We start from the raw sequence: 26,959 nt of genomic DNA on the forward strand, positions 1-26,959 counted from the left end.
GTGGATAGATCATATTGAGGAGGAATGCTGTGCACAAAAATGGTAACTGTTCCCTATACATTTTTTGAGTTATTGCCCTTTGTTCTTTTTCATACAATTTTGTCCGGAGCTTACCTCAAAAAGTATTTGAGGTATCAATTTGAAACTTCATAGGTGGATGGATCTCATTGAGGAGGAGTGCAGTGCACAAGAATGATAACTCTGCCTCGCGTAATGTTTGAGTTATTGCCCTATGTTATTTTTTCAAATTTAATTTTTGTCCATCCAGAGCATAACTCAAAAAGCCTTTGAGATATCAACATGAAACTTCATAGGTGCATAGATCACACTCAGGAGATGTGCAGTGCAAAAGAATGATAACTCTACCTTTCATAATTTTTAAGTTATTGCCCTTTGTTTTTTTTTCATACTTAATTTTGAGCATAACTCAAAAGTGTTTGAGATGTCAACATGAAATGCCATAGGTGGATAGATCTTATTGGGGAGGAATATTGTGCGCAAGAATGATAACTCTTCCCTATATAATTTTTGAGTTATTGCCCTTTGTTATTTTTATACTATTTTGTCCAGAGCTTATCTCAAAATGTTTTTGAGGTATCAACTTGAAAATTCATAGGTGGATAGATTTTATTGAGGAGGGGTGCAGCACCCAAGAATGATAACCTACCCTGCATTATTTTTCAGTTATTGCCCTTTGTTATTTTCAGCCATCAGAATTCACATTGGTTTCAAATCTGTTATCACTTCAGTCATTAGTTTTCATTACAAAAAGACCTCTTAAAATTGAATTATTCTGCATTACATATACATTCTTCCAATGAGCAAACACATTCGGCGGGGGATGGCCATGTTGACATGGCTCTTGTTGCACTCTGAACATCTCAACTCATCATGGTAGTCGCTTGTGCCAAGTTCATTTAAAAACATTTTCAGCAGTTTAAAATTTATGGAGCAGACACGAAATGTAGACCTTTTAACACTTGACCTTTATGTTCGACCTTGACTTTTTGGGTAGCAACCAAATTATTGTGCTCTGCTCAACATCTCATAATGGTGATCACTTGTGCCAATTTATAAAAAAGTTTCATCGGTTTAAAGTTATTGTGCAAAAAAATAGAGTGAAATTAGAATCCCCAAAGAAAGCCCAACGCGGCAAAATTGAAAATGTTGCAGGCTCGGTTTGATTGAGCCTGTTCATGAACGGTACTGTCAAGTGCAAACTACCGTCCATACCCCCTAGCACCGGCTTAAGCAGAATTCAACATTTTACATGAACTGGTAAAAGTGAGAAACATCCACAGATGTGTTCATATGGCGGTTATCATGGAACCTTCAATGTGATACTTTAGTGTCATTCTATGAAAAGCGGCATATGGTCCCCAAGTAAAAAAATGCGTGTGCCCTAAACGAGAAAACAATGGGCGGAACTAAATAAAATGGAATTTTGAAAGGGGATCTGAGGTTATGAAGCCTGCATATCACAGATATTACGTCAAAAGACAAACTTAAAAAGTAGGCATCATATCCTTCGGGTGATTCAACAGTATTCAAGAGTGGAATTCTGGAACCACCCAACCATCCAACAAAAAAGATGCCGAATAGATAGAACTAAAATACAACGAAGTACACATTCATTTCCGATTCGGAAAGCATTAAGCTGTGCTTCAAACGGCTTGTGTGTTTTTTCAACTTTTTTTGGAAAGTTTGTTTGTTTAAAGCCTTAAAACATATCATTCAGGCAAAAGTTCAGATTAGTTGCTGTATTGATATTTAGCACTATTTAAAAAAGGGTATCGTTTTAATCATTGTGAACCAGATGTTCCTGTTGCTGTTGCCGTCCACAAGCTTTAACCTTGGTCATAGCTTTTTAAATTCTTAGTGTATTTTCTTCATGTTTGGCGACAACAACATTTGGGACATGACCTTCAAGCACACCAGACTAAGCTTGCCCTTCGTTCAAAAATGACCATGACTTTAATAGATAAATACAGAATCCCTAAAGAAAGCCCAACACGGCAAAATTGAAAATGTTGCAGGCTCGGTTTGATTGAGTCTGTTCTTGGACGGTAATGGAAAGTGCAAGTTACCGTCCACGCCCCCTAGCACCGGCTTAAGCAGAATTCAACATTTAAACATGAAAAAGTAAAATTTTGAATTTAAGAACATCCGCAGATGTGTTCATAAGGCGGTTATCATGGAACCTTCAATGTGACACTTCATTTTTGCTGATCTTTGCTATTAGATGCTTTAACCTGGTTATTTCTTTAATTGGTTGATTTGCAAACTTTAACAAAATAATATTTTAGGTGAACCATACAAACATTATTGAATTTCTGTTAAGTTTTCATAATTTTGTTGCTTATTTAATGATCATATTTATACATAAATGACATAAAAACACTTGTGCCATTACAAACATGTTGAATGATTTAGATATGACATTGACCTTTCAATGGCGTTAACTGTCAAATTGTTGAATTCTACTTAATAATGTTTTCAGACCATTGTCATTAATTTATGAAATATTATTCATACTAAGACAAAACAAGAAGCGTTACTAGACAGACATATTGAAATTAAAAAAAACACATAATAACTTTGTTTAAACTGTTTATATGTTTGCTTTTAGTACAAGTAAAAATAGTCAAGCATTGCCACCTGCCTGGTGGTGGCTCTTGTTGATACGTTCTTTCTGTATTTGTACAGACAATCCGGACATATTTGGCATCCCTGTGGCCGTGAAGAAGATAAATACAAAGGGTGATTCGAAAATTGAAAGCCAAGTCAGAAGGGTAATTTCATTATTTTTCTTTAGCATAACTAATAATTTATACGTACAGTTTATGTATTTAACGTAAACAACATTTTGAACCGATATCTTTAATGTGGCTAAAATGACGAAACTTGTTTAAAAATATATATTGAAATATATTGTTGACAAAACAGGTTTACTTAAGAAGATTGAAACTGATTAAAGAAATTCTTTTATTTTAGGAGAAAATTGCGTGTAGACTGATGAACCCATTTATACTCCCACTCCTAGCTGTTGTTGAGAAGTCAAATGAGACAAATGAGTAAGCTGAAAATTAATGTTTAGTATTTGTTTAATGTTTGACAAGGCTCTGCTCTTTCATCGCCTGCCAGTATTGCGATAGGAGTATCTCTATAATATCTGTCCTCACATCTAATATACTGTTCGTCCAGTTTTGTATCCAGATTTTTACATTTTTATGCTCCCCGAAAGGAGAGCATAAAGTTGCTGCCTTGTCTGTCTGTCCGTGCTATGTAAGAGATGTAGGGGGCCATGTAGCTGTAAACAGAACATAGGAGAACAATAAACTTAAATCCGTAACAATAGAATAAGGGACCATGGCACTCTATTAAACAAAAGAAAATAACAAAGGGATTGACCCCTTAGTCCATTTAATTTGCATGTCCGTCCGTCTGTCATTTTATCGTACAAACTCAGAGGTAACAGTAAATTCTCTTTGATCCTATTCATTCCGTTTTTACTAGTGTGTCTTTTTTAAGCCTTGTGTGACTAAAATGCCTAAAAGTTACATAAGTACCATTTCGTAAGTACGTCCGTCCGTCCGTCCAGCCATTGTCTTGTCCAGAACATAACTTGAAAACACTTGGAGATGATTTGTTTAAACTTCACAAGTAGTAGGGGACATTGAGGCAGAGAGAGTGTCGAAGAATAACTATATTTTGCCTCGTTTTTGAATAATCTCCCTTTTAAGAAAAAAATTGTCCGGGACATAACTCTTAAACTATAAGAGATATCAACATGAAACTTTGTAGGTAGATATATCTAAATGGGTAGCTTTGCAGTGTATAAGAACCGTAACTCTGAAACTTTGTAGGTAGATAGATCTCATTGGGTGGATGTGCAGTGCAAAAGAACCATAACTCTGCTCAGCCCTGTTTTTTTAATTATCACCCCTTTTAGCAAAATCTTGACAGGGACATTACTCTAAAACTATAAGAGATATCAGCATGAAACTGTGTAGGTAGATAGATCTCAAAGGGTAGCTGTGCAGTGAATAAGAACTGTTACTCTGCCATGCCTAATTTTGGAGTTATTGCCCTTTAATTATTTTTACACTTTGAAATTGTCCAGAATATAACTCTAAAATTATAAGAGATATCAACATGAAACTTTGTAGGTAGATAGATCTCAATGAGTAAATGCAGTGCAGTGCTTTGTTAAATTTATTGCCCTTTAATTATTTTTACACTTTGAACTTTGTCCGTGATATTTATCTAAAATTATCAGGGATATCAACATGAAACTGTGTAGGTTAAGAGATCTTGTTGAGTAGAAGTGCATTACAAAAGAACCATAGCTATAGTTAGCCCTGTAACTGAATTATCTCTCCTTTTAGAAAAATCTTGTCGGAGACATATCTATAATTATAAGAGATTTCAACATGAAACTTTGTAGGTACATAAATCTCAAATAGTAGATGTGCAGTGCACAAGAAACATAACTCAGCCTTATTGCCCTTTGTTCATTTTTAGCGATTCACCTGTGTATGTGTGTACGTGCGTGCGTGCGTGTGTGTGTGTGTGTGTTATATAGATAATATTACGAACTTAAAAAATCTTCTTGTGAAAAACCACTAGTCCAATTTAAACCAAACTTGGCAGGATTAATACCTGCCTAGGAGAAGGGCTTCAAAGTCATTCAAAGAATTTGATTCCATGCAGAAATCTGGTTTAGTTTAATAATATTTTATTTTATATTTTGCACTTGATAAATTTACACAATCTAACATCATTATCTGATGCATAAATATAATGTACATACAAAAGGGTTGGACCTAAAGTTATACCAACATTATTTAGGGTCATCCCCTAAAGGTCTATCTTGTTGGCTTAATGGTAACATAGGTAGTAACTATGGATTTTAGAAAGTCTGAGATATCTATATAATAAGCGATATTAGTTTCGGTATTTTAACTTAAAAAAAGAAATCGCTTAACCAAAATATACAAAGAAAATTACAAAATGACTGAGATAAAATGGAAAAAAATATGCCATTAACAATTTGCCACTAGAATAAACGCACAAAACCTTGATTTGCAGCAGTATTTTAATAAACTAAATATGGAAATAAATATAGTACATGTGTAAACAAAGTTAGGTAAATCTTCTACTATTTTTGATGAAATTGTGCACTTCTTGAAATAGTCTGTTTTCGGCTTCTGCAAGTCCATCAATACCGTGTAATAATTTCTTACTACTGAGAGGATGAAATGACCTGGTATTCAAAAAAGTATACGTCTTTGCATAGTATATAATTTACATCGGAAAAAATAGTGTTCCGCATTTTCGATGTCGGCGCCGCATTGGCATAATGGACTTGAAACTACATGGTTAATGAAAAGATCATTATTTTAGAAATTTGGTTGCCATGGCAACCAAAAGGAATGATGAGAGTAAATTAAAAAAAAATCTTCTTGTAAAGACCCACATGGCCTAGAGCTTAGATATTTTGCATAAGACACTGCCTGGTAGACTTCTACAAAGATTGTTCAAATTAATGCTCTTGGGTCAAAATTTGCCCCATCCCGGGGGTAATTGATTTTCACTATATACATATAGAAGAAATCTTCATTTCTGAAGGTACAAGGCTTAGTGCTTTGATATTTAGTATATGTTATCATATATAGGTCCTCTACTAAAGTTGTTCAAATTTTGCTTTTAGTGTCAAAATTGGCCCCGCCCCAAGGGCCATAGATTTTCCATATATATGTATATAGCTATATCTTAAAGATCTTCTTCTCTGAATTTACAAAGGCTACAGGTTAGATATGTGGCATGAAACATTAAGTAGTAGACCTTTACCAAGATTTTTCAAATTATAGGCCTTGGGTCAAGATTGGCCCCACCCTAGGGAGTCATTGATTTTCACTATGCACATATAGAAAAAACTTTAAAAAATCTACTTGTGTGAAGTTACAAGGCTTACAGCTGTGATATATGATACCAACTATAAGGTACTCAACCAGAGTTGTTCAAATTCTGCCTCTACTGTCAAAATTGGCCCCAACCTGGGGGGATGTCATAGGTTTTCCATATATGTATATTGTAAAATCTTAAAAAAACTTCTTCTCTGAATTAACAAAGGCTAGAGGTAAAACATTACTTGAAGCATAGTGTAGTGGACCTCTACCGAAATTGTTCAAATTATAGCCCTTGGGTCAAAATTTGCCCTGACCTTGGGGTCATTGATTTTCATTATGTACATATATAGTAAAAAATTGAAAATAAATCTTCCCGTTTGAAGGAACAAGGCTTAGAGCTTTGATATTTGGTATATGATATCATCTATAAGTCTTCTACCAAATTTTGCCCCAAGTGTTATAATTGGCCCCGCCCCGCAGGTCATAGTTTTCCTTATGTGTATATAATGAAAAAAATTTCTTCTCGGAATTTACAAAGGCTAGAGCTTAGATATTTGTCATCAAACATTGTGTAGTAAACCTCTACTAAGATTGTTTAAATTATAACCCTGGGTTCATATTTTTGTGTGAAAGGTAACAACTTACATTGGAATTTTTAATACATATTATGCATCTTTTATGTAATTCAATAGCTGGGAGAAAGTCTAAAGGTCATGATTTTCAGAGATATTTATGAAATGATTTAGATCATGAACTCTAGCAAGATAGTTGTAAGCTTTGTAGAGATATCAAATGAAACAATTTGAGCATAGTATAAGGACATGATTATGTTTTTAGAAATTGGTAATGTTTATTTGAAAAGATGATTTTTAAGAAAAAGATACTGTACCTGCATTTCAAAGTTTAATACAGCTATGTTATACTCTAAATACCTATTTTTTGTCAATAAAATTCTTTTATTTTTGAATCAATTATTGCACTATGGCCTATGATCTTAACTTAAAACACATCTGCACATGTGTCTAATGATTTTACATGCTGAAATACAGTGTTTCTTTTTCTTTATATAACAACTTCCCGAAAAAGGTACTGTTCCCAATGGAAAAAAGACATGGAATTCCCAATTACTAATGTGAAAAATCAGAAAATGACTGTTCAAAATTCCCACAAGGCCATTAGATTTCTCTAACAGGTTTATATAAATTACAACTCAATAGTTCTACCTGGACAGTGGAAGCTGTTAGCTGTCTTTATTCATGATGGTAGCAGAAAAGATGCTTAATAAAAATTCCAATTTGAGTCAAAATAACGCATTTTTCCCAATCAGTCTCGTACCGGCGCTGTTCCCAAAGTAGAGAAAAAGAAACGCTGAAATATTACCTTGACCCCTAAACACTACTGCAGTATGGCACAGTTCAATTTTATAGTAACAAAAAATCTACTTCTGTAATATTAATGTGGTGGCATAGCATTTTTTTCACAAATGCATTCTTGTTACATTTTAAACTTTGTCAGGGACATAACTCTGAAACCATAACAGGTAGCAACAAAAAACTTTGTAGGTAGATAGATCTTGTTTATAAGAGGACCAGGGTAAAGAACAGTTACTCTGCCTTGCCTTATTCTGGAATTATTGCACGTTGAACTTTGTCCAGGGACATAACACTTTAAAGTACAAGAGGTCTACTTTTCTGTATCAAAAACATATTCTGGGAGCATCATCCGGTTTAAACCGGGCTCTTGTTAAATATAGTTAATGCTGAATTGAAAACTTTTATTATTTCTTCAAAAAGTCAAGGTTGCTGTGCTGGTGGGGGTCTTAATCACCTTAAGTGATAGTTCTAGTTAATACTCTAAAGGGTACACTTCCAGCCTATAAATTTCCTTAAAATTTGACAGAAAGGTTGTGTGGAGGTTTCCTTGCTCAATATTAGGTATCGGTTATCTGGGATCAAGAACTTGGTTTATCCCAAACATTTGGAAAAGTACTTTACATTCTGAAGGTTATATTTTATTTTAAAATATAATGAAAGTCATCTCTGCTTTGTAATTCAGTTTCAGACATGGTTCATCAAGGGTGAAAAACATGATTAAACATCCCTATATAAGAAGCAATATTTTCAGCCCAAAAATATCCTAGAAATATTTCAGAAAGGCTGTAATGTTGATTTCTATCTCAACTTTAATTATTGGTCATCTGGGGTTAAAATCTAAATTCAGAGTCTAAGTATGCAAAAAAAAATAAAGAATAAAAAACAAGGAGTTGATACTATAAGTCAAATTATACTGGTAGCTAAAGTTTGAATATTGGTTATCTGGGGTCAAACCTAGGTCACACAGCCCTAATATGGCAAAGCTTGTTTACATTTGCACATATATAATTGTTATGTTATTAGTGTAAGGATAAAATCATATCTGTTTTTCAATTATAGTTAACAATATTAATTGATTCTTGTCATTAATAGAGATCAGGTGAGTGATAGCTTTTTAGAAAAAAACTTTGTCGGAGAAGATTCCAGGCTGGGGGCATTTGTGTTTACCAAAGACATTCTTGATTTTTAGCTAACCTGAGGTAGTTCAGGTTGAGCTTTTAGGATCGTTGAATGTCCGTTGTCTGTCCACACATGTTTGTTAAAACTCTAGCGGTCACATTTTTGCTTCAATCATCATCAAACTTTGTCAGGATGCTTGTCTAGGTAATAGCTAGAATGAGGTCGAACATGAGTCTTCCGGATGAAAAACTAGGTCACAAGAGCTAAAAATAGAAAAATCTTGTTAACACTCTAGTGGTCACATTTTTCACCAGATTGTCATCGAACATAATCAGGATGCTTGTCCAGGTAATTGATTAGATGGATTTGAACATGGGTCATCTCGGATGAAAAACTAGGTCACAGAAGCTAAAAGCAGAAAAACCTTGTTAACACTCTAGTGGTCACATTTTTTTACTCAATTGTCATCAAACTTAGTCAGGATGCTTATGTTGGTAATTGCTCGGATTAGTTTGAACCTGGGTCATCTTTGATAAAAAACTAGGTCACAGGAGCTAAAGATAGAAAATTATGTTAACATTCTAGTGGGCTACTGTTTTGATCCAAATATAATGGAAATTGGTCTGAAAGTTTTTTTATGATTTCTAGGTCAAGTTAAAATATGGGTCACCTGGGGTCAAAAGTCAGGTCACACTGCCCAAATATGGAAAAACCTTGTAAACACTGGTGGTCACATTTTTTGACTCAATTGTCATCAAACTTAGTCAGGATGCTTGTCTAGGTAATTGCTCGGATGAGTTTCAAAATAGGTCATCTCGGGTGAAAAACTAGGCCACAAGAGCTAAAAATAGGAAAATCTTGTTAACACTCTAGTTGCTACTGTTTTGATCCAAATATGCTGGAAATTTGTCTGAAAGTTTGTATTGATGATTTCTAGGTCAAGTTCAAATATGGGTTACCTGGGGTCAAAAACTAGCTCACACCGCCCAAGTATTGAAAAACCTTGGTAACACTCTTGTGGTCACATTTTTGACTCAATTGTCATCAAACTTGGTCAGGATGCTTGTCTAGGTTTGCTTGGTATGCTTTTAACATGGGTAATCTCGGATGAAAAACTTGGTCCAAGGAGCTTAAAATAGAAATTTTTGTTTACAGTCTAGTGGCTACTGTTTTGTTCCAAATATCCTGGAAATTGGTCTGATGATTTCTAGGTCAAGTTTGAATATGGGTCACCTGGTGTCAAAAACTAGGAAAATCCTTGTTTACACTCTGGTGTACACATTTTTGACTCACCTGTCATGAAACTTTGTCAGAATGCTTATCTATGTAATTGCTCGGATGAGTTCGATGGGTCAGTTGAGCAATATATGGCCATCTACGCCCTATTGTTTTTAAACTGGTTTACTTTCAAGTTATCCAGCTACCAAGCTGTTTATGGGGAAATGTTCTCCTATTGACACAATCCTAGTTTAAAACTTTAAGTCATTAATATTACAAAGTAAATATACACTTAAATACTTTAAAAAAACCCTTTAAATGACACTTTGATATTTCAGAAAAAGAGAGGTTTGGTTCGTCTCTCCACTTTGTGAAAACGGTGGTCTTGATGAAGTCCTCAAACATGACAGGAAAAAGTCAATCCTGAAACTGAATGCGCAGAAAAGAGTGAAAATTCTCCTCCAAGTTGCATTAGCTATCCAGTACATCCACACTGCAGTGCCTGATGTCAGGTAACAAGTTAGCCTGTCCTTGAAGTATTTCGTTCTTTAACAATAAAAGTGTAAAACCAGTGAGCTTAACATCAGGGTATTGACCAGGATATTGGCTCACCTTTAAAGGTCAAATGTATAAAAGTCTATAGTTATTGTGCTCTTGATAATTTTTTAGCCTCTGAAATATTTTTGAATAGCTTGAAAAAAAGTGATCACCATTATAAGACGATGTGCATAGCGCAATAATTGAATTGGTACCCCAAGGTCATGGTCACACGAACAGGTAAAATGATAAAAAGTTTAAGTTTCATGTGTGTCCATAACCTTTTAACGCTGCAATGTTTTTAAGATAACTTGGCAGAAATTATCACCATTATGACACTATTGGCAGAGCACAACAATCAAGTCACAAATCTGAAGTCACACTCAAAGGTTCAATGTAAAAACATCTATTTGTCACGTCCGCTCTAAAACCTATTGACAAGTCAAAGGTTCAAAGGTTTTAAAATTCCTTGGCACAAATGATTCCAACCATGACACAATCTGCAGACCTCAACATCCAGGTTGCTACACCCAAGGTCAAGTTTATATTTTCTCGATAACTTTTTGACTTTATGGAAGATTTATTTTAATTTGGCACAAATAATCACCCATCATGAGACTATGTGCTTATGATATGCATGACAGAACATCAAGGTCGTGGTTGATAAATTGTCAAGAAAAAGTACACATTTATGTCCTTCAAACTGCCCTGTTTTTGTTTTTTTTTGAATGGATTGTACACAAGAGCTTTTTACTGACAGACATTGACATCCATGTCACCGGCCTTTCAACTCCTGTATTAGTTGATGAATTGTAGTAAATGTGGGTTTCGAGAGATGATAAAATAATTTATAGTCATAAAATAGGGTTTAAGTCAATTGTTGTTATCAAATAAAGTGAACACACACACAGATATATAGATATAGATAGATATCTATCAAGTTAAACAACAAAAAAAAAACAATGTTCAAACGTTGCAAATATAAATATTAAAAATGTAAACAACAAAACAATATATATGAAGGTGTAATGGCGCGTAACTGACTGCTAACAATACATAAAATGGATTCGTATAATAAGAAATATGAATAGAAATAACAAAAGTATAATAAACCTGAATTTATATTAAATACATCCAGGGTGTTAAAGTACGCATAAGGAAAAACCATATAATGTTTGAAAAATATTAATTTAAAAGTGGATTACGATTGACCAAGAAATATCACTTGTATAAACAGATCAAAAATTTGTTTGAAGGTAGATTAGATGTTGAAAGTATCGGAACAAAGTACAGAATACTGGTCGGGCAATGATTTACTGATTAATAAAAGCAACCGGATATATTAAATTGATTACAACGTACGACATACACGCACAAATGACTTTGACCGTAATGGTCAAATTATTGAAATTTTCTTTTGTTGCTGTAACTTGTCACCTAGATCCAAGGTCAAAGATTGACATAATCTGTCACAGAGTATATTTTGTGTCCTGTCCATAACTGTTTCATAGATCAATGGATTTTGTAAATACTTGCCACAAATAGTCTCAATAATAACACGATGTGTCATGCGCAACACCTGTATCCCTACCTCCAAGTTCAAGGACTTAGAGTTCAAAAGTTAACAAAGTCTGTGTTAGGGTATATTTTGTGTCCGACCTAGAACTTCTTTGGAATTTTGAAAACTTAGGCACAAGAAATTACAATAATAAGACCTCTACCTCCAAGGTCAATGTCACACTTAGAGGTCAATGGTTAACAGAGTCTGCTTTATGGTATATTTTGTTTTCCGTCCATAACTTCTTCATAGATCAAGATAATTTGAAAATACATGGCACAAATAGTCACAATGATAAGATGATATGTCATGCGTAGCACATGTGTCCCTACGTCTAAGGTCATGATCACACACAGAGGTCAAAGATTTATGTAGTCTGTCACAGGGTATATTTTGTGTCCGGTCCATAAGTTGCTCATAGATCAAAAGATTTTGTAAATACTTGCCACAAATAGTCACTATAATAAGAGGATGCGTCATGCGCAACACCTGCATCCCTTCCTCTAAGGTCAAGGTCACACTTAAAAGGTAAAAAGTTAACATAGTCTGTTTTAGGGTATATTTTGTGTCCGATTTAGAATTTCTTTGGGATTTGGAAATAACTAGGCACAAAAAGTCACAATGATGAGAAGATATGTTAAGTACAACACATGCATCCCTACCTCCAAGGTGAAGGTCACTTTTTGAGGTCAAAGATTTACATAGTCTGTTATAGGGTATATTTTGTGTCCAGTCCATTACCTTTTCATAGATCAAGGGATTTTAAAAATACTGTGCACAAATAATAACAATAATAAGACGATGTGTCAGGCGCAAAGCATGGGTCCCTACCTCCAAGGTCACACTAAGAGGTCAAATATTAACATAGTCTGTTATATGGTATATTTTGTGTCCGATCTATAACTTCTTCATAGTTCAAGGGATTTGAAAATACTTGGCACAAAAAGTAGCAATAATAAGACGATATGTCACGCACAACATCTGCACCCCTACCTCCAAGGTCAAGGTCACACTTAGAGGTCAAAGCTAAACATGATAGATTTTTGAATTCCATGTTTCATTTTGTTTTCTTCAGAAGTTTATTGTTGCATTTGCAGATCTAGCATTGATAATTATTTTTTACTGAAAGTCCTGAGATCCATACCTCAATCTTTTGAAATAGCACAATTGTATGCTTCATATCTAGATCCTTTTATTTAAGACCGTATTTAAGATGACGTCATTGGGGGATACGGTTACGTACAATAATAGAGGGATATAAAGATCTTAATCCTTTCTCTTGTAAGATTGAAATTGCAAATGTTTGTGTAATTGAATAAAATATTACATAAAAAGGATGGTGAAATGAATGCACATGTTTACTTAATAATGTTAACGATTTGTTTTAATGGTAGACCATATTGATGGGTAACTGATCATTATTACCATTTTCGTAAATTTCTTAAAAATGAAAATTTTACCAGCCAGTTTAATCATACCAACTTTCTAATACCAGAGATATAGATAATGTATCTATGTCTCTGCTAATATACAATACCAAAATTTATGTATAGTTTCAAAAATGTAAGGATTCTGTAGTTTCGAAAAACGGCTGCGTAATAATTAATTGCAAGATAGTGGTTTATTAAAAACATTTTAAACAATATGAATCTATGTAATTTCAAAAAAAGTAAAGGCTTTAAAAGTAAAAATTCTTGAATGTACATGACTGTATACTATTTGTGTCGGCAAAAAATGCACTCTCAAAAATCGTACATCACACCAATATATTTAAGCTGGTAAAGTAATATTTTCAACTTGATACTTTCTAATTCGTACTCTGCTTATCAAATATTAAAAAAAAATCACAAAAAAAACAAGTTGTGAAACACGTTCACAGGAATTTGTTATTAACTGAATTATAATTTTACGTATTTTTGACTGTGCCAGTTGGTAGGACTCTGGATCGAGTATCAATTCAGTAGGGCATGACCAATAAAGTCCCTAGGGTGATCCATAACAAAATTCGGATCATAAATATTTTGACAACTAAAAAAAGTAACATAATCTGGTGTTTTATTATAACTCTAAAAATGCATTCTGGTGATTTATGATATCAAAGCCAAGTGCCGCTTGTATTTAAAACATATTTTGTTAATTAATTTGAAACGGCCCAGTGGCACTTATATATACACATCTATTTATCTATGAAATAAGTTACTGGGAAAATGTCTTTATCTTTATAATCATAAGAATAGATTTTTTATATCAAAATTATCTTATTATCGTCTATTATAAAAATCATTGCCACATGTTTTTTCCGGAATATTTTGAAAATTATATCATTCACTGGTTCTTTGAAATATTTTTTATACGGCATAATGGAAAAGAATCAGTAAGTATAATATGTCACTATTGACAGAAAGCATTCTGCTATTGTTCTATTAAAGCTTGTTAAACAATCATTAAAAGTTATTGGCAATCTTAATTGCATGTTTGTCACAAATACGCCAGAATTTTCTAAATGACAGTAAAATAACACAGAAAACTAGAAAAATGACCATTTAAATTTATAATAGGCAATTTCAGTGTGTATGGGTGTTTATCAAATATTAAAATTTGATGTAGTTACTAGCTTTGTATCCTGGCATTAGAGAAAATCTAGATCTAATAAATATATTCACTTTGACATTTCGCTGTTTCACTATGTAGCGAGAATTAATCTCAATCTTTGTTTTTGTATGTTTTTCTATTGTCTTGATATTGAATTTATGTATGCATGCGTATTTTTTTACATATTATGATCATAATTGAACGATCAGTATTTACGCATTTAACTTTTCAATAAGCTTACATTCTATGCGGCCTGCATAGTTTTATCCCCAATTTACGTCACATCCGGTAAAACTGTTATCGCTTAAATGAAAGGGTCTTTAAAATTTCCCCGAGGCGGGGGATGTTGGTAACTCTGTTACAAATTCTTGTTTCTCTTTGATCCTATTCATTCCGTTTTTACTTTTGTGTCTTTTGTTAAGCCTTGTGTGCCTAAAAATGGCTAAAAAGATTAAATGGAAAAGTCACAAAAGTACCATTTCGTACGCCACTTGGCCAAATTTGTTGAAACTTTGCAGAGATGTTCCTTGCATGAAGCTTTACTAAAGTTGTTCAAAAAATTAAATGCCATAAAGAACTCTGGTTGCCATGGTCATTGATTTTCCCTATATAAACTAATAAAAAAAAATTTTTTTGTGACAATCCAAAAGTGCTATAGATTAGATATTTGGCATAAAACATCTTCTAGTTGATGTCTACCAAGTTGTTCAAATTAATGCCATAGGGTCAAAATTGGCCCCGCCCCAGGGGGTCATTGGTTTCTCTTAAATGTATATAGTAAAAGCTAAAAGAAATCTTCTTGTGATAAACAAAAAGAGCTAGAGCTTAGATAGTTATCATGTAAAATTTTCTGATGAATGTCCACCAAGTTTGTTGAATAAAAGCTCTATGGTCAAAATTGGCCAAGCCCTTGGGGCCATTGATTTTCCTTATATATACATGTATATAGTAGAAACTTGAAAAATATTCTTTTGAAAATCCAAAATATTAAGAGCTTAGATATTTGACATGAAACATGTTCTGGTGACTATCTACCATGTTTGTTGAAATTAAACTTCATGGTCAAAATTTGCCACGCCCCGGGGGTCATTGGTTTCTCTTCTATGTACTGTAAATCCGGTGTTTTTCGCCATGTTTTTTCGCTTTTTCTTTTGGGGTGAAAAGAGGCTCCACTTTGACCGTTTAACCTATTTCTTAGGTGAGCGATCCAGGGCCCTCTGGTCCCTCTTGTTTTCTTTACTTTCTATTTCTTCGTTATTTACTAATGGAGTACCTTCATATTTAGAAGCAACATCTTTTAGGTCAAAACCTTGTTGTATATTAAACTCAAATTGACTTTGCTCATGTATGACCTTGATCTTGAAGATCAAGTTATTGAATTTTCACTCATTATTGTTATAATTGGGTGTAACTTGGTAAGTGATCAATGGATAATCTTCATACTTGGACAAAACAACCTTTTGACAAGTCCTTCGAAACAATTGAACTGACCTTGACCTTGAACCATAAATGACCTAATCCGTTAAGATTATATTATTGAATTTTTGTTAAATTGTCATAATGATGTTATTTTTGTATAGATTTTTTATTTATATTTGGACAAAACAAGTTTTGTAGCAACACAAACATATTGAATAATTAATATGTGACCTTGAGCTTTAATTGACCATGACCATTAAGGTTGAATAAATGCCAATATCTCATTTTTTCCTATAGCTTAATATAGTGAAGACATTTGGACTATTTGTGTAGTTTAAGAAGTAAAATTGAACTTTGATATCAGCTGAACTAGATTATTAAACGCCTGTTCTTTTTTCTTTAATTTTCTTTTTTAAAGGTTTGTTTTTCTTTATATTTGTTTGCTTTTGGAATAAGTAAAATGTTGAGAGTTGCCTACATACAAATATGGAAACAAAACTTGTAATACATGTATTACTTCTATGAGGCGACTGTTTTGATCTAAATATCATAGAAATTCGTCAGAAATGACATTTAGATGCTTTGTAGCTCTAGTGTGAATATTGATCATCTGGGAATCAACAACTAGGCCACACAGGCCAAATATGGGAAACCTTTGTCAACACTGTAGCTATTGTAACCCAAAGTACTTGAAATGATACTTGATCTTTTTGATGAGTATAGCTTTACTTTGAATATGGGTCATCTTGGCTTGGGTCAAAGACTATGTGACAAAAGGCATATATGGAAAATTTTATAAACGTTTGCATTATTTGAGTCGCCGATACGAATGTTATGATACCAGTTTTTAATTGTAAAACCTTACATCTGCTTTTAATTCTCACATTGCTAACAATATGAATTCAAATCACTTGCCTCTCACCGCTGTGGGTTCGAGTCCCGACAGGGACTTTGGATTCTTTCATGTGAGGAAGCTATCCAGCTAGCTTATGGAACTTCGGTGGTTCTACTCAGCTGCAGTTCGTGCCTAAAATATGTACGGAAGGGCACCTGAAGTTTTCCTCCACCAGTAAAGCTGGAACGTCGCGATATTACCTATACTATGTCGATATGACGTAAAACCCAAAACAAACAAACAAACAAAAACAATATGAATTCAGAGCCTATATTACAAGGTGAGCGATATAAGAGCGGTCATGCCCTTTTTGTTTTATTTAGCAGGTTTTAAATTGAAATTACATTATTATAATATAGTTAAAAAGATAAGGAAAGCAAATTGTATCTTTTTGTTTTAATGAAGCTAATATTTTACGGACGGTTGTAATACACTAAAAAATTATGTAAACATGGAATTTGTTGTGAAGGAAAGCTATTCTTGTGTCCTGTTGATTTTATCAAGATAATATTTCCAATGATGTTATTGATACATAAACATGGAATAAGTTATTATTGTGTCATGTTTATTTTATAAAGAAAATATCCAGAAATTATGTAAGCATAGAAATATTTTGTACAAGATATCAGCGATCCCATTGATGCATCTCAAGTGGTATTGTGTTTCAATGTGTTTTATTATTTGTTAAAGTTTACTTCTGCAAGTTATATAATGTTATAGTAAAAACTGTCCTGTCTTGTGATTTGTCAGTGTTGTGTTTCAGAGCTGTAATTCTTCACAAAGATATAGCCTCAAAAAATATTGTGTTGGATGGAATGTTTAATGCCCGCCTTATTGGTTTTGGTTTGGCAAGAGAAGAGGATGATATACTAGTATCAACTGTACCTGGTGGAAGATTGTATTATTCACATCCTAATATAGGAAAAGAAGGTGCAAACGAGAGCTGGGACTATTATAGTTTTGGTGTCAGTAAGTGTATGAAACTGCAATTAGTAAAACATAGTAAGCTTAAGTGTTTGCATATAGTCCCTTGCCTGTTTATTTCTTAGTATAAAGCCACCTCCCATGCTCTCCTGTATTATAACCTTTTTGTAAAAAAAATATTCTTGTGGCAAACGAAAAAGCGAAAAGTTTTTAATATTTGCCGAGTATCAATTAAATGATCCTCTGACATTTTTGCTACAATAAACCATTTTTGGGGATAAGGTTTAATGATAAATAGGGAGAGGTAATGTACTTACCCTGGCCTTGGTTTGAATTGGCCCGCCCCTGGGTCTCTATACAGGTGAGTGACTTCATGGCCCTCTTGTCCTTAAATAAATATATATAAAGTAGAAACTTCTTTTGAAAATCCAAAAGAGTAAGAGCGTAGATATTCGGCATGAAAATGTTCTAATGAAAATCTATCATCTACCCTAAGGGTCAAAATTGGCCCTGTCCCGGGGGTCATTGATTTTTTTATTCTTATGTACTGTAAATCCGGTGTTTTTCACCATGTTTTAATTTCCGCTTTTTCTTCTGGGGTGAAAAAAGGCTTAACATTAACTGTTTAACCTATTTCTCAGGTGAGCGATCCAGGGCCCTCTAGGCCCTTTGTTTAATTATCTGCTCTTGAAAGTGAGACTTTCAATCACTTTCCGCGTAGCGAAAAGGGGATTATAGGAGTGGCCTCCGTCTGTCAGTTCGTCCCTTTGTCTGTCCGTTCGTAACACTTTCGTGTCTGCTTCATAACTTTTAAACCGCTGAATTTTTTTTAGAATAACTTAGGACAAGTGATCACCATAATGAGACAATTTGCAGAGCAAAATAATTGGGTTACTACCCCCAAGGTCAAGCTCACACTTAAAAGTCAAACTTTAAAAAGTCTACATTATGTGTCCGCTCCATAACTTTTAAACAGCTAAAAAGTTTTTGAAATAACTTGTGCCAAGTTATCACCGTCATGAGACGATGAACACAGCGCAAAATGTTGGGTTGCTACCCCGAAAGTCAAGCTCACACTTAAAAGTCAAACGTTAAAAAGTCTACATTATGTGTCCGCTCTATAACTTTTAAACAGCTGAAAAGTTTTTGAAATAACTTGTGCCAAGTTATCACCGTCATGAGACGATGTGCACAGCGCAAGATGTTGGGTTGCTACCCCGAAGGTCATGGTCACACTTAAGATCAAACGTTAAAGTCTTAATTAAATAATAAAAATCCGGAAACAAAGTGATCACTCGGAAGCATTAATCACAACAAAATAACAAGCGAATTGCAGACTCGGCTTGATTGAGTCTGTACATGAGGGATAATGAATAAGTGCACGATCCCTCACGTCCCCTGGCACTGGCTTGAGCGGTTCTCAATTCCTAACACTTAATAGTGCTGGTATCAATGATCCCGAAGGACCAGAAAAAATATAACAACAAGTATAATCTACATTTCGTGTCTGCTCCATAACTTTTTAACCGCTCAAAAGTTTTTTTAAATAACTTGGCACAAGTGATCACCATAATGAGACAACGAGCAGAGCGCAATAATCTTGTTGCTATTTAAAAGGTCAAGGTTAAATGTATAAAAGTCTACATTACGTGTCCGCTCCATAACTTTTTAACCACCGAATGTTTTAATAAATAACTTGGCACACTTGATCACCATCATCAGAACATGTGCAGAGCGCAATGATTGAGTTGCTGCCCCCGAGGTCGAGGTCACACTTAAGGTCAAATGTATAAAATTCTACATTTCATGTCCCCTCCATAACTTTTAAATACCCCCTGGGTCAAGGTTATATGTTCTCCATAACTTTATAATTTATGGAAGATTTTAAATAACTTATCATTTATTATGTAATGATTAACCTGGTCGTGCTCTGTCTTTGCCCTGTCCTGTTTTTGTTTGGGGTCCGCCTGGGCTCCTTCCCATTGGTTCTTGTTGCTGGGTCATATGGGGGTTGCGTTCATTGAACGCCGCCGTTACTTGTTGATCTTGTTTTTCATATTTTTTGGCAAAAATAATCACCATCGTTAGACTATGTGCTTATCATATGCATGGCACGACATCAAGGTCATGGTTGGTAATACACATTCATGTTCACTGCAGAAGGGGATTTAGCTGTCCTTCAGACTGCCTTGTGCTATTATAAATTCATAGATTAGTTTAATAATTTCCCGAAATAAACAGTGTAGTACTGTAGTACCTCATAATTCATATTTAACTTGTGAACTTGTTTAAAATATTATCAAATGTTCAACTATGCTGATGTACAGTGATACAAAATGCAAGTCTCTCCATAATTTTTTACACTGACAATATGAGTCAATATAATTTTCTAACATGAAACTTCATTGAGGGTTTTCGTGGTCCATGGTGGTTGACTTTGAACCACTTGCCCAACACCTACTGTTGGTTGAATCCCGATGAGGGCTTTCGATTCTTTTAAATGAGTAATTTATTCTGCTAAATGTCTTACTAAAAATCAATGGTTCAATTCGGGCACCCGTTCAAGCCTGAAATAGTAAATGAGAGGCCATGGAGGTCTTCCTCCGCCAGTAAAGCTGGTAAGTCGTCATGTGACCTATACTTTGTTGGTATGATGTAAAACTCAACCATATGAGTTGAGGTATATTTATAGTTTATTGTTCTCATATGACCATTTCAGTTTTTGTTAAAAATGAACAAAAACTACAGAAACCTTTTAACAATGTAACAACTTGTGAAAAGAAATGTAAGTAATTTGAAATAATGTCTCATTTACTTCTTAACAAACAGTTGTAAGAGAAATGATTACCGATTTTGGACCAGAAGGCAACAAAACGAAATTCTTGAAGAACATGACAGCTGAGGATTTCGAAGCTGAGGGTGTCACAAATAACATATATGTAAGAAACATGTCATACCTTGTAGAAATGTCGTTTGTTAAGATTATTTTTATATGATTATAAAAGACTCAAAAAGTTTTTTCTTGTTTTTGTTTGTTTGTAGTTTTATTTTAAAATAATGTGCAATGGTTTATTTTAATAGAATATAGCAATAATAACTTTAAATTTAACAGTAAATATCTAAAAAACATTGACCTTTTAACCCATTACTTCATATACACGCCTTTTAACGCCTTTTCACCTCCCCCCTTTTTTGTTGTCTCAAATGATGAAAAAATGCCTTATTTAGACCCCAAACACTTGTTGTTGTTAAAAAAAGTGACCTCTTTTTCGGCGCGGCCCCCTAACCAAAAGATACATCAGGGGGTTGCCAGAAGGGGGACGTGCCCCCTTCTGTTTGGGGGGGATTGAACGGGGGCGGGGTCCCCCTCATCGCCAAGAAAATTTTGGACTTGTGAGAGGCTGTAAATGACCCCAGATTGATCATAAGGTAACGTGCAACCAACGCTGAAAAGCATTTGACTCTATCTCAATCCATTGAGAAGTTGCAGCACTTTGAAATAAATTTTGATGGAAAAAATCAACGCAAAATAGTGATTTTTGGCAATTTTGAGATGTCCCCTCGTTGCCATGGTAACAGAAAATTTAAGCCTGAGCATGTTGTTGCAAGGGCAATGGTCCAGTCAACATTTGTGCCAAGTTTGATTAGTGTTGAAGCAGTTTTTATAGTAGTATAACAATTTGAACTTGAAACGGGAGACTTTTCAATGAAAACAGCCATTTTTCACAAAATGCTCATGAAGTAATGGGTTAAAACAACCATACATTTCCAAAGCAACTAATGCATTTCCATAGAAATCCCTGACTTCCAAAGCAACCAGTGACTTTCCATAGTAAGCAGTTGTTACATTACAACTAGTGACTAATAGCAGCCATTGACATTCCAATGCAACCATACATCTTCTAAACAGCCAGTGACTTTCAATAGCAATTAGTGGCTTCCATAGCAGCCAGTGACTTAAATAACAACTATTGTCTTTCTATAAGAACGAAACAACTGTTGAGCAACCTATGGTTTTTTATAAGAAAAGTGACTTCCATGACAGCCCTTGACTTTACACAGCAACCAGTGACCAAAATTGAAAATATTTAATTTCCATGGCAACCATTTAACTACCATAGCAACCACATACTTCCATAGCAAACATCTTCTTTCCATAGCCACCAATCACTTCAATAGCATCCGTTTACTTTCCATAGTAACCATAAAATGAGGTAGCACCCAATGACTTTCAAGAGCAACAATTTATGTTCCGTAAGAACCATTGACTTGCCATATCAACTAGTGTTTTTCCATGGCAATCATTGACTTTCGATAACAACCAGTGACTAATATTTCATCAATTATCTTTCCATATTAATCACTATATTTTCAGAACAACCAGTGGATTCTATAGCTCACAGTGACTGTCCATAGCATTCATTGTCTTTCTATAGCTAGCATATACATTTAAAGCACCGAATGACTTCCCAGTGACTTGATTTGCAGTTATGACTTTCAATAGCAATTATTGACATTCCAAAGCAACCAGTGACAAATTTTGTCCATTGATTTTCAGTATCAATCATTGCTTTTCCGTAGCAACCACTGAATATCCACAACAATCATAGACTTCCATAGCAACCGATGACATTCTCCAGCAACCAATGACTTCCATAGCAAAAGTGACTTCAAATAGCAACTTTTGACTCTAATAGCAACCACTAATTTTTGTAAAAACAAATTAATCTCCCTAGCTAGCAATAACTCACAAAGCAATTGTTAGCTTTCCATAGCAAGTAGACATTGATTTTTCATAGCAAACCGTAAATTTCAAAGCAACCAGTCGAACATTGATTTTTTACATAGCAGTTAGTGACTTCCATAGCAAATATAAACTTTCGTAGCAACAAGTGAATCCGTCATTAAATTTTATAGCACTTCCAGGGAAACCACTTATTATTTTTAAAGCAGCCAGTAACTTCTTAAGTATATATTGTTTCCCTTAGCAAAAGCAGCCAGTAATGTTCTCTAAGCGCTCTATTTTTAGTACAAATATGACATGTGGGAGATCTGTTTAAGATTAAGATCTAGTTTTTTTTATAGTTTGCGATATCACTTGTCCCTTGTCATTAAGAGTATTAATATTCAGGTGAGCGATATGAGAACCATCATGGCCCTCTTGTACATATGTACATGTTATGCGTTTTTTTAAATAAAATTATTTGAAGTTTGTCTAAATGTAATCTCCTGTAGCAAAGGAGAGTCATTGTTTGCTTTCAGAGAATCTTATGAAATGAGTTTGAGGTTGTGACCTCTAGCATAAGAGTGATGTCGGCTTTGCAGGTATATTTATGAAATGATCGGTATATAATTATTGATTAAACAGGTGTGAAAAATTTGCAGCCTGACTGGGACTCTAACCGGGACTCTCAGAATATCGTATCAAAGCCCGACTAACTGAGCTATCCGACTGCTTACACGTCATCTCCCCTAAATTGTTAATAGTTCTGAACCGTGACATACTCTCCCGCAATCGTTTGCGAATGTCTCAGGGTTACAGAGCAATCTGAATTAAACCCTGAGCTTTATTGATTCACGGTATCCCGTTGGCTGCCAAATATTACATGGCGACAAAATATGAATCAGGACCGGGACCATCGAAAAACAGTACTGAGTTCAAATGCCTGAGCAATCAGGCTGCTTACACTCTATTTCCCTTTAACTGTGAACAGTTCTGAACCTTGACGATTTTAAATCATGAATTATTACGTTTTAATTCAAAAGACAGTATTTAAAGAAAAATAATTGAAACTATATTTCAAAGTTCATACAGCTATGTAATACAATTTACCCCTTCACAGACATAGGGACAACATATATTATTTTCGGCGTATTTGCCATGCGCACGGCTTTTGCCGTTTCTATTATAATGATAATTATAATAAAAATAATTATCATAATAAATATATAATTATACCATCGACAATAATTATAATTATACTAGCAGATTTGGAAACATATATAATTATTATAATATTAATAACAAATAACCATTTTAATATTAATTAATAAAATAGTAATTTCTTAGAAAATCTTCTGGCAAATAGGTGATCAATAAATAAATAACCCTCTAGCAGCGAAAAAGGTTAATATTATACCTAAACCTTTATGTAGTAAGAATAATTTCATTTTGAAGCAATCATAACACTTATGCATTTGTATCTGACAATAAAAACATATGTGCTGTTGTCTTTCATATAAATGCTAAAATATGACCAATACCCCCAAATTTACTAGATTCCTGCGATATGGCAATGTTCAATTGTACAAACGAAAAGTAATCTACTTCTGTTCCTACTATTTAGTGTTGTATTAATGAGGTGACATAGCATTTTTTTCACAATTGCAATCTTATTTTTATTATCTGGTATTATATACTGGTATTAACTGTCCAACATAAGACTTAACAGTGAAATATAACAGTATAACAATAACTTTGTTAAGCCATGGCCAATAAAAACATAATTTAATATTTTGGGATTTATTTATGTATTATTAATACTTTACAGGAAAAGGTATGGAACTATGAATATATCGATAATGCAGCATATGGAAAACTGAAAGATATTGCAACACAACTGCTCACACAGACTGATTGGAAGGCTCAAGATTTCACAAAAAATGTCCTCGAGGAGTTACATGTAATATATAATAATTACAGGCTGTCAACCAATTCCTATATTCCTACAAACTCCTATATTTTGGGTTGGAATCCTATATTTTAAAAAAACCTCCTATTTTTCCTATATTCTATATTTTGAATATTTTTCCTATATTTTTTAAAAAATATATTGCCGAGGAATTCAAAGAGATTTATATTTTGGTACTGCTTTTGGCCTTTTGTATTTTACAGGTAAGAGAATGTGTATGCCTGAATCAGCATCACATTACTATGCTCAAGGCTGCTGTGCTCCACATAGCAATCTGCATGGTCACCATGAAAAGCAGTGCATCAGTATGTCAACTTTATTTCAGGTGACCATTCAGATGATGGTCATGCATTTCTGTAACTTTCTGGCGGGATGCTGATGCTGTGGTTCAAAACTAATGCATGATGTCCAGTGTCCCTAGAATTCCTAAAAAATCCTAATTTTTTCAGTTTGGCTAAAATTCTTAAAAAAGTGAAAAATTCAAAGGGAATTCCTAAAAATGCCCTATTTTTTCACTGAAATTCCTAATTTTGTTATCTTTTGTTATAAACATACTTGTAACTTGTAACCCTGTCAAAATAATCACGGACATAACTAAGTCGACCATGTTTTGAACATTGTCAAAAATGATTTGGCCATGATTTGCCAACTTAAAATTGATGACATTGAAATGGTTTTGTTTTAACTAAAAGTTACTTTGACTATGTCAGTAACATTGCTGTTTCATAATCAAAGCAGTTGTTGAAAATCATGTTGACAGTTAACAGCAAAAATACAACCATATCATGGTCCTGAAACTCAAATCATAACCATAAGTGTCCACTTATTCTGGAATATTTTGACACTGTTTTGCCAACTCCAGATATCTTGAATTTTATGTTTGTTCATTTTATCCAAATTTCTTAAGTGGTCCATTTATGTCATATCATATTTGAAAATGATCATTATGAAGCTGTTGTAACACAATTTTAATTAAAAACATGTATAAATAGTTGTCAAAAATTAATGTACAATTTGTTTACTCACAACTCTTTTATTTAAATCTGCATTATATCAAAACAACATTGTAAAGTACTGAATGGCTTAACGTAGACTTTGAAAAATTAATTCTTTCATACTTATTTATCCTTTTCGATGTCTTTGTAGGAGAAATTGCTTATTTTGCCACAAAGTTATCAATTTCATTCAATTCTTGTTCTTTCATTCATATGGTGCAATATAGGAAAAGGCAGACTCATATAATTAATCACACTCAAAATAATTTGGCAGTAATATAAAGCTCATTTCCAATTACAATGTACACACATTTTGCAATTAAGTGATTTCAGATAAACTGCAATTGTATGGTCTGTGTGATGAACTTTTTTTGATATGCAATTCTTTGTGTTGATTATAGATGCTTCCCATTTATTCAAATGACTGTACTAAGGCAAATGCCTTTTTACTTCCTACTTGTACAAAAATTTCATTTGTCCATATTCAAAAGCTGCATTGTGCAAGAATTTCACTGTATAAGAATTCCTTTTAGAGACACTTGTGGTTATAACATTCCCAAAACATAGGTAGAACATGTTCTTTTTGACATGTTCAGCCATTTTAAAAAATATGGTTTGAACATGATTTGACTATGACCATTTCCACAGGGGAGGCAGTTGACCAGTGAGTCCACACTGGTAGCACCTTTGCTCTAACTAAACGAGAGCATTATTTGTGAGTTACTTTTGTGTCAAATATGCAAAGGTTAGCCCACATTATGGTCCTTTGGATCTTAGTTTAATTTTACTTGAAAAATTGCATATTTTTAGCCTTAACTATCCGGTTGCCCGTTGTGCATGAAATTATGTCCTACAGTAATGAGGCACATGTAGCTTCCTTCCCTAACCGACAGATAAAGCTTGTAATCCGTGTCGACTCTTTGAACTTAGCATCTCTAATGTCGTAGTAAGATCTGTCATACCCAATTAAACTAAACATATATACACTACTTTAAACCAAACTTACACTAATTCATGAACGCCCAATCATATTACAATGTCTAACGCGAATAGAGATGCGTTATATGTAGAAACTAACTATAACATTGTATCGACCAGCTTCTTTTTAGCTTAGATGGTATTACTATTTAGTTTAGATGTATAATTCTTAAGCTATGAACTGGAGAGATAATAGAGATATCTATGTCCTCAAAATATTGTAGCGAAACAGCATGTGATTTATTAATAAGTTATGTAAACTTAATGTATAGATTATATAATTAGAAACAAACAACATTTACATATTACTTATTTCATGTTTTACTTCAGAAGTTGTATGACATCAAATTTGATAAAGCGCTATTTGTGCAAGAGAGTATAAGAGCGGTATGAGATTAACACTATTTGTTTGAAGAGAATATAAGCACTTTATAATTATTAGAACAATCCTCTTATTCCTCTTAGTTAACTCTCTATACTTAGATATATGCACTAGACAAATAATATTACCTTAACCGATAAAAGTAAATAAAATGCGCAAAGAAAAAACCATAAATGATGAGAAAAGAGAATTCAAAAACCACAAAATTGAAGCTAGATTATATCTCTACCAAGACCTACAAAAACTAACGCATCCTCACTGAAAATATGGTATCTCATAAAGGACTCTAGCTTACCTAATGCCTGTAAAACAGATAACTAATTACAGACAATTTCCTATAAGTCTTATCAATTTATCCAAGTTTA

General features: G+C 33.8%; 1 protein-coding gene across 1 annotated transcript in view; it reads left to right on the top strand.

The window, feature by feature from the left end:
- Positions 1-26,605, top strand: part of LOC132749358 (uncharacterized) — a 42,142-nt gene extending 15,537 nt beyond the window's left edge. Inside the window, exons 6-13 of the mRNA XM_060739089.1 lie at positions 2,707-2,792; positions 2,995-3,074; positions 9,961-10,134; positions 17,387-17,592; positions 20,377-20,486; positions 24,099-24,230; positions 24,443-24,544; positions 26,543-26,605. Coding sequence (XP_060595072.1) covers positions 2,707-2,792; positions 2,995-3,074; positions 9,961-10,134; positions 17,387-17,592; positions 20,377-20,486; positions 24,099-24,230; positions 24,443-24,544; positions 26,543-26,605 — 953 coding nt within the window. The remainder of the gene's footprint in view (positions 1-2,706; positions 2,793-2,994; positions 3,075-9,960; positions 10,135-17,386; positions 17,593-20,376; positions 20,487-24,098; positions 24,231-24,442; positions 24,545-26,542) is intronic.
- The last annotated feature ends 354 nt before the right edge of the window (positions 26,606-26,959 follow it).

Source organism: Ruditapes philippinarum, unplaced genomic scaffold, assembly GCF_026571515.1.
Source record: "Ruditapes philippinarum isolate M1 unplaced genomic scaffold, ASM2657151v2 ctg526_1_1_1_1, whole genome shotgun sequence".
Lineage (NCBI taxonomy): Eukaryota > Metazoa > Mollusca > Bivalvia > Venerida > Veneridae > Ruditapes > Ruditapes philippinarum.